The sequence below is a fragment of the Siphateles boraxobius genome, unplaced genomic scaffold (genome assembly GCF_051911475.1).
Source record: "Siphateles boraxobius isolate OS27281-9 unplaced genomic scaffold, OSU_SipBor_1 8, whole genome shotgun sequence".
In the NCBI taxonomy this organism is placed as follows: Eukaryota; Metazoa; Chordata; class Actinopteri; order Cypriniformes; family Leuciscidae; genus Siphateles; species Siphateles boraxobius.
The window spans coordinates 27,276,825-27,295,757 of NW_027509208.1; the positions used below are offsets into that span (position 1 = coordinate 27,276,825).

Below are 18,933 nucleotides of genomic sequence, written 5' to 3' on the forward strand. Positions count from 1 at the left end.
TGCAAAAAAGGTATGGTACCCATAACTGTAGCACAGTTTCACTGTCCAGCAGATGGAGCCAACGTTCAACTTGCATCCGACTGTGCTTTTCAAAGTATTTTCTGAGTCTCGCAGCAAACACAGCACAGCAGACCTCAGCTTTCACTGGTTCTCCCTTTTGGTCAAGTGGTGTGAGCTTGGCTTTGGACTCAACCAGCCGGACCAGGATTCCTTGCTCGGTCTCCCACCTGAAGTATGCAACAGCTCCATAGCTCTGGTCGCTACCATCTGAAAATGTTATTCCCCAGGGTTCTCCAATCCTCCTGACTGGTGTGAGGCTTCTATGAAAGGTAATTTGGTTGAGGCGTGTGTATTCCTCAAACAGGTGGATGGCTTTTTCTCTAAGTCTTTCAGACAGAGGTGTGTCCCATGTGTCTCGTGTTAGAGTTTTGCCTCCAGCTTCTTGAAATGCTTTTCTGACTAGAATGACTCCTTTCTGTTTGGCAGGTGTTTCAAGGCCTATTGGGTCATACAAACTAGCTACTTGACTAAGCAGTTGTCTTCAAGTCAGTGGGTTTGGAGTTTTTCTTCTCACCTCTTCCTCGACGAGATTTTGGCTGATTCTCATCTTCTTTTTTCTCTTTGAGAAGTTTATCGAGGTCATGAGGTACAGTTTGTCTGGTTCGACCAGGTAACCAACTCCAAGGGCCTTGTTGTCTCCTTCTCTCATTTGGTTGGGGAGAATGAAGACTTCATCTGACGATGCTGGATGTTCTGATGTAGACGTCTCCCTCCCACTTTGGCCTGATCGAACCCACGGCTTAAGGAAGAATCCACCTGCCTTCAGAATTTCTTCGACTTTTCTGGTAGTTCCGTCTAGCTTTCCCAGGTCATTATGGGATGTCAGAATGTCATCTACATAGGAATCCTCCTCAAGGACTCGCCGTTCCTCCTCCAGATGAGTGAACATGGGCAGCTTTGCTGTCTCTCTCATGGCCAGTTGTGCGATGTACCCTGCTGGTCGATCACCAATGTTGACCCTGGTGATAGCATATTCCTCAATTTCTTGATCTTCACTATCTCTCCAGAGAAATCTATGGAGGTGCATCTCCAGGTCTTCAAGCCACACAGAATTGTACATCTTCTTGATGTCGCCGTGGGCAGCATGGACTCCTCTCCTGAACCTTAGTAGCACTGTTCGGATGGGATTAAGTACATCAGGCCTTTTCAGGAGAAGGTCATTTATGCTGATTCCTCTAAACTTCTGGCTGCTGTTCCATACCAGTCGGACAGGTGTTTTTTCAGAGTGTGGGTTTGGCGCCACCAAGTGACTGACGTACCATACTGGTCCTTTCCAGTCAGCAATGGTCTCTCTAGTGAGTTTCTTTGCTGCTCTCCTTTCCACCATCTCATGGACTTGAGTTGTGTATGCTGTACGCCACTCTGGTTCTCTTTTGAGTTGTTTCTCCATCCTCAGAAACGTGGCTTCCATTGGAAACTCGGGAACTCGGATCTTCAATCCATGGGCTATTTTGTGTCTCAGTGAGGCTCTTGACTATGCACATCTGACACTCACATAGCTGAGGCATTTCCTGATCATCTCAAGCTCTCTTTCTTCACTCAGAGTAATGTCTTTGCCTCCTGGCTGACAGTTACCACACCGGCAATCCTCAACACATGGGTTCGCAGGCCGCACCCAATGCTGTCCCACTTCCACCAGTCCAAGAACTCCCTGACAATAACAGTGGTTTTGGTTTCAGCTCTAGAGTCTTGCATCTCAGCAATTTCTTGATACTTCACTGCTGTGATTCTCATCGATCGTGCAAAGTGAGTCTCAGAATTGTGCAGGGCCATACCCACTACTTCACAGAGGTCTGGATGTGCTCCGCCCACGGTCTTTCCTAAAGGGCTTTCCCACAAGACAAGATCTCCTACTACTTTTACTCTCTGTGGAGCAAGTCTTGTTGAACAAGCTCAACATGTTCTGGTCTGTGAAGATCTTCCAGGTTGGTGTCGGGGAAGAACTTCTTGAGTTGCTCTACTTTGATTAATCTGTGAACTCTTGCAATTTCATCCAACCCATAACAGATCAGCTCACGAGCTCTCTCTGTACCTTTAGGTGTCTTGACTCTTACCTTGAGTAAGTATCTTTTGGTCCTTACCTTCATGGCCATGCCTCCAACTCCATGGACGATGAGCGTGATCTTTTCACTTTGAAGCTTCAGTCTCCTGGCAGCTATATGAGTGATGTAGTTCGCATCTGATGCTAAGTCAATGAGAGTTCCAATTTTCTGTCCTGCGTTGGTGGTTACTTCGAGCAGCATATGAATAACTGGTAACTCACGTGTGCTTGAGTCCATCACTTGAGTCCATCCAGTGTGTTTTTGCAGCCATGTTGGTGCTCTCAAGGCTCTCCTGACTTTTTCCCCTTTCAGATTCTTTCCCCTTTAATCTTCCTTTCAGGCAGAGAAAGAAGTGGTGATCTGAAGAGCTTCCTCTCCTGCAGTCTATGTTCCTGCACAGGTAAATGTCCGTACATTCATCATCATCTGCATGACATCTGAGGCATCTGAGGCATGCTCCCAGCCTTTTGATAGCATTCAGCTTCTCACCAGGTTTTAGTTCTTTAAACTGCTTACAAAAGAAGATTTTCTCACGATACTTCTCATCTCCACAGACAACACACCCTCCTTTCCTCGTGGACTTTGTGGAGGCATACCTCTTCTCCAGGTACGTAGCTTTCTCTTCAGGTTTTTCACCTACACCCAATTGGTCTAGTTTCTCTAGAATGTCCTCTTGTGTCTTTGAGAATGTTACAAGGATCTCAAAGTGATTGTCAGGTGTGACTCCACTTCTTGGATTGACCATGATTGCCAGCCAGTCCCTCTTTATATTATCTGGGAGCTTGCTCTATATGGATCTGATCACAAGGGGATTATTTATGGCTCCAATTCTTTCGAGCTCCATGAGGTCATTCAGAGCCTTTTCCACAGCCTTAATTAGGTCAATTCCCTTCCTTGGCGGGTGTGACTTTAAAGGAGGGATCCTCTCTAGGTCCTCAATTATCTCCAAAGCAATGGTTGGCTTGTTTCAATACCTGTTTTGAAGTACTCTAAATATGTCTTCAGCACTGTTGTATGTTAACAAGCCCAGGTTGTTGTTCGTTCATATCTCGTCCACACTGTCAAGGAGTTGGAACTTCTTCAGTTCCACTGATCCAGTCGGCTCTCCCTGCTTTTGCAGACTCTCCCAGTCTCTCCTCCATCTATGGAAGTTCCTCCTAATCCCAGTGAATTTAGCCAGACTGGTTGGCCTTACTCTCACCAATGGTTGGGGAACTGCTGTTGGTCGAGGCTGTTGGTCTTGACCTCTTCTTTCCTCTTCTGCAATTTTTTGTGCGGTGAGGAATTCTGGACTTCTGGCCTTGAGGTTGCTGCCGAATATTCTCAGGTCTTTTAATCTGCCTTTCAGGTCTGCCGTCTGATCATGTGGGATCCATTTTTCCCAGTCTTTCAGGCTTACAGTTGCATCATGGATTGCTCCTTGCTCTTTCCAGCTGCAGTTCATAGCCGTCTCTATTGATAGCAGTGATGGGGCTTGCTTGGGCTCTGTCACAGGCTTTTTCAGCTTCTTGGATTGCAAAGTCTTCCTCCTATTTACCATATCTTGGCCAGAGGATGGACTGGACTGCCTCATAATAATAATAATAATAATAATAAACTTTATTTATATAGCGCCTTTAAAAAGTATCTCAAAGCGCTTCACAAGAACATAATAAAACAAACAAATAAACAATGCATTACTGACAGAAAAACTTAATAAAATACAAAATAAAAACATTATGAAATATAGGAGTAATAATAATAATACAACAATTTTCAACAATTATGTAAAAGCTACCCTAAACAAATAAGTTTTAAGTGATGATTTAAAAACACTAAGAGTTTCTGCTTGCCTAGTCTCAATAGGCAGGGAATTCCAGAGTTTTGGAGCATTCGACGAAAAGGCCCTATCACCCATGGATTTTAGTCGGGTATGCGGAACAATTAAAAGGCCAGCTTCCAAAGAACGGAGATCACGTGCTGGTGTGTAGGGTGTTAAAAGTTCAGTTAGATAATGAGGTGTCAGTCCATGCAAGTCCGCATTAAGATTTTAAAATCAACACGGAATCTGACAGGGAGCCAGTGTAAAGATTCAAGTACCGGAGTAATATGATCCCTTGACCTGTTTCCAGACAGAATTCGAGTGGCAGAATTTTGTACCAACTGAAGTTTGTTAAGGGTAGCTTTTGAAACCCCAGCCAACAAAGCATTACAGTAATCGATACGAGAAAATACAAAAATGTTAATTAGCTTTTCAGCCACAGGGAGTGACAACATGGGACGTAATCTGGCTATATTTTTGAGATGAAAAAATGATGTCCTGACAGTACTCTGAACATGAGGAACAAAAGTCAAATTATTATCAAATATCACCCCCAGATTTTTTAATTTAGTCTGAAATTTAAGTGTAGAACCTTCTACACTAAAAGTGGGGGAACCAGCCTTCCGTAGCTGGTGAGGTGAACCAATGAGCATTACTTCCGTCTTGTCACTGTTTAGGCATAAAAAATTTCTAGACATCCATTCTTTTATCTCAGAGATACAAAAGGAAAGATGAGACACAGCCACACTTACATCAGGTTTTGAATGTATATAAACCTGGGTATCATCTGCATAAAAGTGAAAACTGAGTCCAAGTGATTTTAAAAGTTGACCAAGAGGATAAACGTATATGTTAAAAAGTATAGGGCCCAGGACAGAACCTTGAGGGACACCAGAATGCACTACACCAATAGCAGACCTGAAACCACCCATAGCAACAAACTGCTTTCTATTAGAAAGATAGGACTTAAACCAGCTTAGCGCAGTATCAGAAACACCAAAAACAGATTCTAACCGAGCAAGTAAAATATTATGATCAACAGTGTCGAAAGCGGCACTAAGATCAAGAAGAATAAAAATAGAGAGACTGCCGGAATCAGAAGCGATTAACAAGTCATTAGTAACCTTAACTAATGCTGTCTCAGTGCTGTGTAGTTTACGGAATCCTGATTGAAGGGGCTCATAGAGATTATTTGCAGCTAAATGGGAGTGCAATTGAATAGCAACAATTCGCTCTAAAATTTTGGCAAGAAAGGGAAGATTGGAAATGGGACGGAAATTATTTAGATTGTCAACGTTTGTGTCTTTTTTTTTTGGTACAGGAGTCAAAGCAGCAGTTTTAAATGTTTCTGGCACTACACCAGTGCAAAGAGAATCATATATAATATTCAGCACAATAGGACATAAAATAACAAAACATGATTGGAACAGACAAGTTGGTACAGGATCAACTATGGAAGTGGCAGCTTTCATTTTTGAAACCTCATTACAAAGAGAATGAAGGTCCAATATGGAAAAATTTGATAGAGGGGTACCAGAAAATTCAGGAGTGATTGTGTGAGAAAAAGCTGAAGGAAGAGTAGAAATTATACATTTACGGAGGTTATCAATCTTTGAGCTAAAAAAATCAAGAAACCTATTACAGAGGTGAGTCGAAGCTGGAGCAGTTGAATAACTATTACATTTAAGAAGTTTGTTAATAGAATAAAACAATTGTTTTGGGTGGTTCTGATTATTATCAATTATCTGTGCAAAATAAGCAGACCTGGCCGATACAATTTGGGTCTTATATTCAAGTAAGTGATCTTTCCAAGCCTGGTGAAAGACAGTCAAGCCAGACATACGCCACCTACGCTCCATTGTACGACAGGCTGTCTTCATAGCACGCAGGTTTTCATTGTACCAAGGAGAGGGTCGCCCAAAGGAAACCTGACGTGATTTCAAAGGCGCAAATAAGTCCAGGCCAGACGAAAGAACAGAATTTAACATGAGAACTTTGTCCTCCAGAGCATCAGATGAAGAAAATGCGTTCAAGGAAGAACCAATAAAATCTGAGAAATCAGAGGGTTCAATCAATCTCCATTTGCGATAGTTAATAATGCGAGACGAGGTAGTGTTTATATCAGGCAGTTCCATATTAAAAAAGATAGACAGATGATCAGACAGCCCCAAGTCTGAGGTGTACAACTGTGACACAAATGAGCCGTTTAAAATCACCAAATCAAGAGTATGGCCTTTATTATGTGTAGGACAGTCCACGAGCTGGTTCAAATTGAAGCACTCCAATAAAGATAAAAACTCTTTTGTTGTTATGGAATCTTTTTTGTCCATATGGATGTTAAAGTCCCCCAAAATTAAAGTTCTCTCAAATTTGAGGCATAGCAAGGACAACATATCTGCAAATTCAGATAGAAAGTCTTTATTTTTCTTGGGAGGCCTGTAGACTGTAGCTATAGCAGTGGAAATGTGCGCAGGTACACTCAAAACAAGACATTCGAATGAGTTAAACTGTGGAACAACCACAGGACTCAAGCTGAGATGGTTATTATATAGCACAATAATACCCCCACCTCTTCCGGAGGAACGCGGGAGATCAAATAAGCCATATCCAGCAGGAGTAAGTTCATTAAAGAGAACACCATCAGACTCTTTGTGCCAGGTTTCCGTTAGACACACAAGATCCAGTTTACGTTCTGTAATAATGTCAGATAGTATCATAGCCTTGTTATTGACAGATCGTGTATTGAAAAGCGCCGAGTTTACCAGACGGGGAGCAGTTAAAACCAGAGAAGCAACCTCGCGCTTGGGAAACGACAAGTTGTTGGAATTAACCCCCATAGGCCTGCCCAACAGCGTTTGGGATTTGCGCAGAAATGCAGGACAAGCAACGGAGGATGCAACAGATGAGAAGGAAAAGCTGCGTCTTGACGAGCGATGAATATAACGCGTCGGTCGTAGTATTCCAGCATGACTGCAGATAGTGTATGTGTCATTCGCCAGATAAAAGTTACCCTTGAGGTTCGACAGTTGGCGAACAGTGTACCTTAGGGCCATGTCGGAGAAGTCCACACCAGCCGGGACTTCACAGTGGTGCAAATCCTGGGAGGGACAGCAGAAGAGGCGATTCCAGCGAAGAACAGTCAGTGATAAAAGCAGTAATCCAATGAGTGAAACGTAATTCCACATCGTAGAAGCAGTAATCCAACGGGTGAAGCGTAATTCCTCCTCACGATAAAATAGGCATTCTTCGCAGACTCCAAAACTCTTAATGAATGCTCATCAATAATAATAATAAAAACAATAAAAACAAACAAACGGATGAAAGGAGCGGCAGCCAAAACGCGCCAGCGTACCCTTCCAACCGGAACAGGAAGTCTGTTCACAATTAAATTTTCATGGATGTCCCCCAGTCTCATGTCGCAGTCTTCCATTGTCCTTTCAAGCTCAGCCTGCTGGTGCTTGTCGAGCTTGACTTCTTCATCCTCCTCAGTTCCCACTTCAGCCAGTAGGCCAGCCCTGTAGTCATCATTTGCATCGCTGACATACTTTGCCAGGGAACTGAGCTCGCTGAACTCCTCTTGAAGTTCATGCTTAATCATACCATCTGCAGCTTTGCTCAGGTAGTTTGCTTGCTTGGTGAAAGCAGATTTAGCTAAGGTCCGCTCTTGCTTCAGTTGCTTGACTGTTTTCCCAAGAGTTTCCTTTGCCATGGTGAAGAGTTTCCAGTCAATTCTTCCTTTGCGTCGACAGCTTGACTTCAGGCATTTGATCCTTTTTCTCACTGCCACGCTGGTTATCAACTGTCAAGTTCTGTGTGTTTTCTGACTGACCACAGCTCTGCCCAAACTTGAAAACTGATGTTTTTCTGCCCAAACTTAAAAACTGATGTTGTTCTTTGATGAACGCAAAGGACAACTCAAATCTGTTCACTTTATGATTTTTTATTTTCTTCAAGATGGTTTGATAGAATAGTAATGGGACAGAATAGGTTGATAACGTTTAAAATACACAAACCAAAAGCATGAATTAGACACAAATAAATCTAAATACCACTTTCTCAAAGTAATAATAAATAAATACTACTGAAACCTCAAACCAAACCAAAGTCATGCTTCTACACGTGCTTAGAGTAACATTACTTCTCTCAAGTTCTACGTTCCCATAATAAAGTCTTCATTATTTAATTTAAATTGCATGTTACAATCAAGCAAAAGCAACAGCTTGAACATATAGAAGCCTGAACCCAACACATTCAATCTTATTCTGTCCTACCAGTTGCGTCTTTAGATGATCAGGATCTGTGGTCATAGTATCTTTTTCCAGGACTGGGTGAGAGGGCCAACTGAGCTCTCCCCAAACATTTCAATGCCATGCACTTCTTGTGGGTGCGCTTCCCAAGAGCACTTCCCAAAAGTTGGTTCCACCACCTTTTGTTGCATAGTTGCCCCCTGCAGTTTGGGAATGCTACAAATGTCCTGGATGAATCTGCCTTGGAAAGCTCAGTACAACTTGTAACCACGAATTGACACAACAAGCATGTTGTTGAATAGCTCATTTATAACTCTGCCTTTTGTATTCGTTTTGATCTTGTTATTATTCTTTCTGTTTCTGTGACGTTGAATTAGTTTGCAAATAATCTTGTATGTGCATATCACAAGATTATAACAAGCCTCATGGCCTGATCTTAAATGATTCATAACATTACACCACAATTTTCAGCAGTAATCAGAACTTATGAGAGTGCCCATACACAGGATGCATTTGCTCTAGCAGCCCACTCACACATTCACTCTATAGACCTTATGTAGCCCCGCCCCTTTACAGCGCTGCGCTCGTTGTCTTTTGTCTTCTGGTCTGTATTTTCACAGCGATCTTGCGTATTTATGAATGAACGGCTCGTTTCAAAATCTTCCCGGTCTACTGGCATTTGTTAAGACATCTGCTTCAAACATTACAATAATCATGATAACTTTCGTTAACTTTTAATTAAGTAAATCCACTTCAAAAGCTAATTACTCCTGGACAGCAATGCCATAGAAATATACAGAGCAACCACAAAAACGGAAGTTCAAAGACAATATTCTAAAGATGGCTGCGCCCTCGTTTCTCTGGCGCATAAGGTCTATAGAGCAATGGTCTTCACTATTTTTTTCATGAGTCACACTGACAGGACAAAGTCTACTGACTTTGTCCTGTCAGCGTGACACTCATGAAAAAAATTTGAGAGACAATTTTACCGCAAAGTATCAAAAGTTACATCCAGTCATAAATACCATGTCTGCTTATCAATCTGTCATCCCTGAATGACAGGACTTGAACCATCCACAAACACTAACTCAGGATGCTCGCAGCCAAGACATGCGAGACAGTGATCGTGGCCATAAGATGAGGCCAGGAAACGACACGCCTAGAAACACACAGATGAAAAGGTATCTTTAAAAAGACGCTCACTGGCAGTGCCTGCTCTTTTAGGGAAATCTGCTAATTTATGCCGAAGCACCCATGGGGGAGTCATTGCACTTAACTGTGCACTCAGTGACTGACGAAACACAGCTGAATACACCATAGACTCTTCCAGAAAGAGAGATCTCCTATTTATAATGCTCTTTTAATTAAAAAAAATAATAATAGATTTTCCCCCTAATCATGCAGCCCTATTAAAGACAAAACATTACAACATTTTGTGATATCTTCATTTAATATAAATCTATAATTTATTTCTTTATGATTTATTTTAATAGGGACAGATGCAATATACATAGACAAAACTGAAACAGCAGCCATCTGATGCAACTATCATAGTACTTGTAGCAAAGGCTCATTTGCAACACTCGTCCCTAGAAGAGCCTTTAATAACAAAGTGATAATAACAGTATTTGTTTGTGACCGATTAATCTAATAATGATCCTGACTACATTTTCCCCCTTAATTGGGTTGAACCCATCCCCAATAATATACACCCTTCTTCTAAAGCTGTCTATTTAATAATTTCATCATAATGTAGGCCTAATGTCTAAGAATTAACTTAGACTAAAAAGAATAAAATTAACTCATTTCAAGATAATTAAATTTAATAATTGGCATATAATGTAATGTAATGAATTTAATTATATTTTGAATCCCTAATGAATCTCATTTCATCCAAAACTGAAGATTTGTTTTAGCAATATACAGTATTTATACCATCAGATTTAAATGTTACATGTTAAGAGGTTACAGTGGGAACACAATCTAATGTATCTAACAAAAATAAACCAGAAACAATGTTCACACACCTCCATGTAGAGTTTTTGTCTTTCAAATTGATGATTTTCAAGACACCCAGGTTCACACAACTCGACGTGTGAAATCCAGCTCACTGTATTTAAGGGAGTCTACAGACAAACACCATCTCCAGCCATACAGTTGACAAATCACATGACAGATGTAAATCAACCTTACAATGTTCACTGCCTAATCTCATTCACGCTGCAGATGTACAATAGTCGTAGAGTGAAATATCTATTCAGTTACGTAGAGTTTAGAGGCAGCACTAGTGTCCCACCCCCTATCAGAATAGACAACACATCACTCATGGCTCAGCTGTGCAGAAACGACAGCTACAGCACACACACTCACGCACACACACACACACACACACACAGTCCCACGACATGAGACAGAGTCACCGCAGTGCATAACAACAGCGCTGAGAGATGACTTCCAGTTCACCTGAGAACTCATTAAGACACAATTTAACTGTGTTGTAAAGAACCTAACACTAATGATGATGAACTGCACTGTTGTGCAACACATGCTGTGTGCTTTTGTGTTTTGTGTTACAAAGACCTCTACTGATTTAAGCAGGTAGTTGCTTTGGAAGAGCACACAAACAAAGACCAGGAAGTATATACAGCTCACAATATGCTTACAAGCTAACCGCAAAATCTATGAATAATTTAAAATTTAAAATTATATAATTTATAATTTATGCGTCAAATTTAATCAATAAGGAACAATTGTGAATTACTGACTAAAGTCATGGTTAAAGGGCATTAAGCATGAAAACAATATAAATCACAATACAACCAGGCTTCAAGTGCCTAATTGATTTGATAAAATTGTTACAACACAAACACTTATGATACAACTTTTCATCCCAACATTAACATAATATGATTGTTTTTTGGAGGGTGCACCTGTCTTTGACTGCATGATATCCCAAAATCCTGTGTATGCAAGTTGTTGGAAGAAGTAAAATAATTCATAAACGTTTCTTCATTTATTTCAACTTTGTGACTATCTTTACTGATTTGTTTAAAAAAAAAAGATTATTAAAACATACACAAAACAATTGTTACCTGTACAAAGCTTTCTTCAAGTGATAGTGCTCTTTAAATGAACAATAAAGTAGGTAAAAATCCAAAATTGGCAGACAGATATCCATCAATGGCTGATTCTAATAAAGTGAAAAACATGCATCCAAAATAAGACACTTAAAGGACACTACACTGTAAGTCACTCGCCGGCCCTCACATGTGAATGCTTGGCTTTACACTAACCAGAGGAGACAGCAAGATCTCTCAATTCACCTCCAGATAATCCAGTCTGTTAATCCATTTACCTGTTTTAAAAACAGCCCAAGACGTGTGCCAGTTACTCATGGCTCAAAAAATGCACGTTTGCTCACCTCACTATACATCTATATACTGTATATATATAATATATATTAAATTAACCCTATGTTATTGTCCTGTGTGTATGCCTTCAAATGCTCTCCACAGTTTTGAGTGATGTTGCTGCAGAGTGAAAAATTAAATAATCACAATGTACACATCATGATCTCATGAGTATGTATGTATTTTATATAAAATGTGGTTCTTTGATTCTTTGATTGTATCATTATTGCAGTGATTGTTATGTTTCTAGCATGTTATATGTTTGGCAACAGTTCTTCCAACCCTAATTGATGGAGTGTGTATCTTTTCATTTATTAACCATGTAGGAAGACACACCATGATCATATTCCAGGATGACAATGTCAAGATTCATAAGGCTAAAATTGTGGTTGTAGTTGTGAGGAGCATGAAGAATCATTTTCACACATAAATTGATGCTCCTCTGAGTCCAGATCTTAAACTTTAAGTCTTTGGGATGTTCTGGAGGAGACTTTACACAGTGCTTGACTCTTGCATTGTCAATACAAGATCTTGACCCAAAAATTGATGCACCTCTAAAGGGAAATAAATGTTGTAATGTTATTTCCATCAAGAAATACATTTTTGGTGCACAATTTGAGTCTCATGAATCTTGACATTTTCATCCTGGAATATGGCCGTAATGTGTCTACCTGGTTAATAAAGGTACACACTCCATCAGTTCGGATTAGAAGAACTGTTGCCAGACATATAATAGTAATATATGATTCAATCCTAGACTCTTAAGCATTGCCTATTTAAATGTTGTGTGTGTGTGTGTGTGTGTGTGTGTGTGTGTGTGTGTGTGTGTGTGTGTGTGTGTGTGTGTGTGTGTGTGTGTGTGTCAGCCAAAAGAGGGACAGTAAAAAAATCCTAGGGTGGCACAAGAACACTGGAAAAAAGTGATAACCTGCATTTTTAATTTCAAGATATATTTCTACTTTATCTACCCCACAAAAATTACTTCTTTAAATGAATTCTTTAATTTCTTTTAGAAAATTTGTCAGGTTGATATGCAGATTAAATTACATTTTTGACTTTCATGAAACCAGATAATTTAGATTTGTTCTTACATAAAGCACATTGTTTAGGAATTAACTATAAAAAAACACATTTTCAAGTGCTTTGTACAGTCAAACAAACAGCCTGTTGTATAAACAGTAGTTTCAGCGTTTGAGGGAAAGAATGTCAATTGGTACTGGGAAGTTCCCCATTACGCTATATTAAAGGTTCCTTATTTTGTTTTAAATGTCTCCTACAATAGCTTTACATGTATCCAAGATCAAAAAATACTTTAATTTTCATTACATTGTTGTGTAAATGAGCTGCCAGAACGCAATAAAAGTTTTGTTTTCAGTTGAAAACGGTGTCGTGTAAGCGGCCCCTAAGTTAATAACTAATGCTTTTTACAAAGGAAATGAATCAATTATAAACTTACTTAAATTACTTTTTTCTAGATCTGCAGTAAAGCCAAAACAATCTCTATTCCATTAATTTCCTATTATCTCAGTAAAGCTGCTTTGAAACAATCTGTATGTCTTATGATCTTTTTTCGGGGAGGACTATCTGAACCGCTCAGTTCATTCATGCCCTTCCATGTTCCTCACTGATCTTTAGAGCACTATATTGACCTGGCCCTTTTGTTGAGCGGCTCATCGTGTACTGTGGGCGTGATAGAGGAGGAGCTCCGTGAATCCACAGTATCCCCTCCTGCTGAGACCGAGATCCTTCACGTCTTCTCTACCGAGCCCGAGAATCTTCGCGTCACGCCAGCCATTGGGTCTGCCACCGGATCGGTCTATGGGCGTTCAGGGCTGATGTCCAGCTTGGCAGATCCCCCGCTAAAGTCCGTACGATCTGCAAAGATCACCAATCCTCCTGAGTCTCGTCCCGCCGAGACCGCTCTGCCTGAGTCTCTTCCCGCCGAGCCTATGATCCACGTCAGTCCAGCCGAGCCTGCACTTCACGTCAGTCCAGCTGAGCCTGCACTTCACGTCAGACCACCGGGCCTGTACTTCACGTCAGTCCAGCCGAGCCAGTGCAACTCGTCATGCACGCCGAGCCAGAGACTGTTCGTGTCACGTCTGCCGAGCCAGAGAATGTTCACGTCACGTCTGCAGTGCCAGAGACTGTTCGTGTCACGTCTGCCGAGCCAGAGACTGTTTGCGTCGATCTGGCGAGCCAGAGACAGAGACCGGTTCAGAAACAGACCCCAGCTCAGGAACAAACGGAACAGACACCGGCTCAGGAACAGACACCGGCTCAGGAACAGACACCAGGATGGCCATCTTGTCCGAGGACGCTGACTCGGCGGCGGCCATCTTGTCCGTAGACGCTGGCTAGGCGGTGGCCATCTTGTCTAGGGACACTGACTCGTGTCTTTTTACGTCACGTCTGCCGAGCCAGAGACCGTTCATCTCACGTCTGCCGAGCCAGAGACTGTTCACATGACGTGTGCCGAGCCAGTGTCTCTGGACAAGACGGCCGCCGCCGAACCAGTGTCTTCGGACAAGATGAGTGTCTTCGGACAAGATGGCCATCTCCGGACAAGATGGCCGCCGCCGGACAAGATGGCCGCCGCCGGACCAAGATGGCCGCCGCCGAGCCAGTGTCTCCGGATAAGATGGCCACTGCCGAGCCAGTGTCTCCGGACAAGATGGCCGCCGCCGAGCCAGAGTCTCCAGACAAGATGGCCACCGCCGAACCAGCGTCTTCGGACAAGATGGCCGCCGCCGATCCTGGTGTCTGTTCCTGAGCCGGTGTCTGTTCTGTTTGTTCCTGAGCCGGGGTCTGTTTCTGAACCGGTCTCTGTTCGGTTTGTTCCTGAGCCGGTGTCTGAGCCGGGGTCTGTTCCGGCCCATAACCCCATAGCTGCCCCCAAGAATTTTTTTTTTTTGTGGGGGCAGTAGGTCCACTGATGGGACCATGGAGGCCGTGACACCTTGGCCACCTGAACTATGTGGTCCACCTTGGCCAATTGAACTGTCTGGTCCACCTTGGCTACTTGAACTGTCTGGTCCACCTTGGTCCCCTGAACTGTCTGGTCCACCTTGGTCCTCTGAACTGTCTGACCCACCTTGGCCACCTGAACTGTCTGGTCCACCTTGGCAACTTGAACTGTCTTATCAACCTTGGTCCCCTGAACTGTCTGGTCCACCTTGGTCCCCTGAACTGTCTGGTCCACCTTGGTCCTCTGAACCGTCTGACCCCACCTTGGCCACCTGAACTGTCTGACCCACCTTGGCCACCTGAACTGTCTGGTCCACCTTGGCCACTTGAACTGTCTGGTCCACCTTGGCCACTTGAACTGTCTTATCAACCTTGGTCCCCTGAACTGTCTGGTCCACCTTGGTCCCCTAAACTGTCCGATCCACCCTGGCTGCCTGCACAGCCTGCTCAGCCCACGTTCCACGGTCCAGGTCCACCCAAGCTCCATGACCCAGGTCCGCCATTGCAATGCCCTGGTCCCGTTCCCCTGCACGGATATGGCCTTCCATCCCTCCCCCAAGATCACCTCCGCTTCACCACCCTCCTGAACTTCTGTGTGTTTTTTGTTTTTTTTTGAGTGTCTGGAAGCCGCTCTTCAAGGGGGGGGGGGGGGGGGGGCTCTGTCACGATTAGTCACGCACTCCCTGGGTGATCACGGACTACATTTCCCTTCATGCATCTCCCTGGACTGATTACACCATACACCAGCACTGCGCCGATTACACACACACACACCTGCATCTCATTCACACACAAACATATATAAACCACTTCCACGCACCACACCAGTGAAAAGTCTTGTCTTTTCTGGCTGTCATTACCGAGCGTTTCTTCCTGTGGATTTATTATTACCTTGACCTTGGACTGTGTTTCCCGTTGTCCCCTTGTCCCGCATGTTCTCTGCCCACCCCGACTTGGAATGCTTAATGGACCTTGCTTCTCGCTAAATACCCCGACCATTGTCTGTTATCTGGTTTGTCTCTGACTTCTCAGCATTTCCCTGTTTGCTGTTGTTGATTCCAGCCTGTTTGACTACTCTAAGAAAAAAACTGCAAATGGATCCCTTTGAGTCTAATGCTTCATTACACAGAGCAGAGGTGATGTCTTACCTTCACCCATTGGGACGTCATGGGCCGTGCTATGGGATTTCTCTGGCATGGCACTGAGGCCTCACTCCTGTAAATCAGAGAAAAATAAGATGTGAACATTTCATCTATATTCACTCTCTGACAGTAGGTGGTGTAGAATTCTATATGGCATTTCCTTATTTGCCGCTCTACACAAAGAGCTGCGCTTAAAAACACTACTTTAACAGCCATAATATGGAAGTAAAATGAATGTCATCAAAACTTTTATGAAGACAGTCAGTTCCTACCATAGATACATTCATATAAACCCCCAATTCAATATTTATTTTTTTCTTCCAACATTTAAAGATGTCGTAATATTTTCCAAAAAAAATAAAATTGGTTTAGGATTGCAATGCAGTTTGGCCAAAATAAAACAAAGCAGTTGCCGATTGTGTGTTTGTAGCAAAAACTGGCTACAGTTCTGGATGATGGACAGTCGACTGTTGCATCTTCTAATTATGGTGTTTCATTGATTAGTATTTTGTATTAATTGATCTGTTGAAATCCTGTTTAATGTTGTCACCCTTACTGGGATCATGACTATTTTTGTGTCAGACAAATACTACCCTGATTTCAATCATCTGATTAATCTCTTTGATTGGGATTCTGTGACTGGATTTGTCTGTCAGGATTGCATTAATTAAAGAAGGAAAAAAGCCTCACAACATGGAATAACAATTACACCAATGAGCTTAAGAAGGCTGCTGAGAAATTGGAGAGCCGGTTGAGGAGTACAAATTTACAGGGTATTTGGGGTGCCTGGAAGAATAGGGTCTCTAACTACAGATGGGACAGACTGAGGAAAAACCAAAGCTATGACAGATCCTGATATTCCCTCCCGGTAGGGATGGGACGATTACCGGTTTCACTATAAACCACGATAAAATGTACTGACGATTAGTATTATTGTTTAAAATTTAATTATCGTTAAAACCATGTTTGATTATCACGATTTTAATAACATAAATCCTGTCCAGCCATCAACAGTCTGAAGCAGGCGTGCAGCGTTGTTGTTGTTTTGTTATTCGAGAAGGAATGGCGGAAGGCAGTGACCGTGCTCGGGAGATTTTTCAGGCTTTTAAGAGGACCAAATCTGAGGTGTGGTCCTATTTTGGCTTTTACAAAAGTCCTGAGAGAAACTTAATCGAGGATGGTCACCCTGTCTGCAGAACATGCACAAAAAAAGTCTCTGCAATAGTGGGAAACACTTCAAATCTGCCGAGTCGTCTTGTGTGACCATCACACACTGTTGTAGCAAACGCAAGGTAAGTTAACTTTGACCTCAATACCAAAACTACGTCTGGGAAATAATTGGGCTCAAAATGTTGTTTTGAGTTTAAATATTTATCTAATTCACTTGACATTATAAACGTGAAGCTTCCGCGAAGAAAGGTTTGCAGCAAGTGGCTTTGAGCCAAAGACGTTCAAACAAGTTCAAACAAGACTACAGTTTGACAAATATTGAATTGAGATTAAGGTTTTAAATCTTACCTGTTAAATCCACATGACGCAAATTAATTGACGCAAGACGGCAAGTTGTATATGAATGAAATGAGAGCGCATCCGTTGTGATGCATGGATGTGCGCTGTTATAATACGTTGCTATTGATGACGGTCATTATAAGGAAGGAAATGCCACCGAATCTTGCTTTAAAAAGTGCATAGAGCTGCTTGTTTTATTTGTTGGTTTTCAAATATAAAACTTGTTGAAAGGTTTTCAGTGTGAGCATCAGTTCTTTTTGAACACTTTCATCTTGTTTTTACAAAACCGTGAGAATATTGATAATCACGATAATTTTGGTCACTATAATCGTGATATGAAATTTTCATACCGTCCCATTCCTACCTCCCGGCAAAGCACTATTAATTTAAGAATCTTTTCTTCAATCATAAAATTGAGGCCATCAGAAAGAAAACTACACATCCTTGACATCCTTGGACATCATCTCACTACACTACTAGCAATTTAATTATTTCAATGACATATAACAGGAAGAAATAACAAGACTTGGCCAATGCTCAAAGCCAACAATGTGCATGTTAGATCCTTTAACCACCAAGTTACTGAAAGTGGCTTTTCCTGTAATCAAAACCTCTTCTCATATTATTAACTCTTCACTTTCCTTAAAGCATGTCACAAAAAGTTGGCAGTAATAAAACCCCTTCAAAAATGGTGTTGCATTACATTTCACAACTACGTTCATTTCTGCAAAGAAATGATCAGTCATTAAAAAGGCCCCACCACACTACAGAGACTATACTTGTTAGTAACAAAAAATTACCTACTCGTATCATCTGATTGCAGCTATATATTCTTTCTATTGTTAGATCTTAACACTGATACCATAGACAATTTTGGATAGGCTTGAGAATCACGTTAGCATTTGTGGGCAGGCATTAGGATAGTTTAGAACCAATCATTTTTGTTTGTGTAAATGAGGAGATGTGAGATCAAACACATGCTCGGTATGGAGTGCCACAGGGATCAGTATCAGGCCTGTAGTGTCTGGACCAATCACACACACACAAGTTATTCATTATATTTAATGAATAGTCCGGCAAACTCACTCTCCCAACAAAGATCTATGTAACTTCCCCCGAAGCTGACACCACTGGCAGAACTCAGACACTCACAGTGTCCTGTTACATTGATAAGAATTTTTCCAACCCATAAAAGGGAATTCCTGGGAGATGTGACACTCACTTAATTCTTCTGAGAAGGAGAAATAAACCCTGTTAATCCTATATATTCTATATGTACAACCACTTGAGAAATGTATAAACGTGTATCTAATTTTCACATCTCATGATTTTCCTTCTGATGTTGTTTTGGCCTATGTTTTCTTGTATAAAGACTTTGCAGAAGTCTTTCAGACTTTGTTTCAGACTTTGCATACTATGGTTAACCAAAATCATATGTGTGACATGTTTGAGCTCTATAAACTCCAATCTTCGATCCCCATTTGTTTATTTACATTACATTTTGCTAACTTTGTTACGCATGGGTATTATAAGAATCTTGAAGATTCTTTTTCTTAAACACCCAATGAAATTACAGATTCAAATGTCCTGCTCGAACACAAAGGGTCGTAAAATCTCCCTCCAAAGGGACAACTACTTATTGGCTCAAACACCTCCAGAGGGTGTGACATCTTCACCCTTTAAATTCACTGAACACAAGATCAGCCCTCCTCTCTTGACCCTTTTGACCCACTTGAATCTCTGAGCTTCTCTTAG

At 41.8% G+C, this 18,933-nt stretch overlaps 1 protein-coding gene across 4 annotated transcripts in view; it reads right to left on the reverse strand.

Moving 5' to 3' along the window:
* LOC143729132 (pleckstrin homology domain-containing family G member 3) overlaps positions 1–18,933 on the reverse strand; it is a 116,913-nt gene that overhangs the window by 64,769 nt on the left and 33,211 nt on the right. For 2 of the 4 annotated variants that reach the window (XM_077220219.1, XM_077220218.1), the window contains exon 2: positions 15,676–15,742. In XM_077220219.1, coding sequence (XP_077076334.1) covers positions 15,676–15,724 — 49 coding nt within the window. In that variant the 5' untranslated portion in view covers positions 15,725–15,742. Of the gene's footprint in view, positions 1–11,080; positions 11,112–11,242; positions 11,420–15,675; positions 15,743–18,933 lie in introns of those variants that run through there. The other 2 variants (XM_077220221.1, XM_077220220.1) reach the window with 2 other exon arrangements.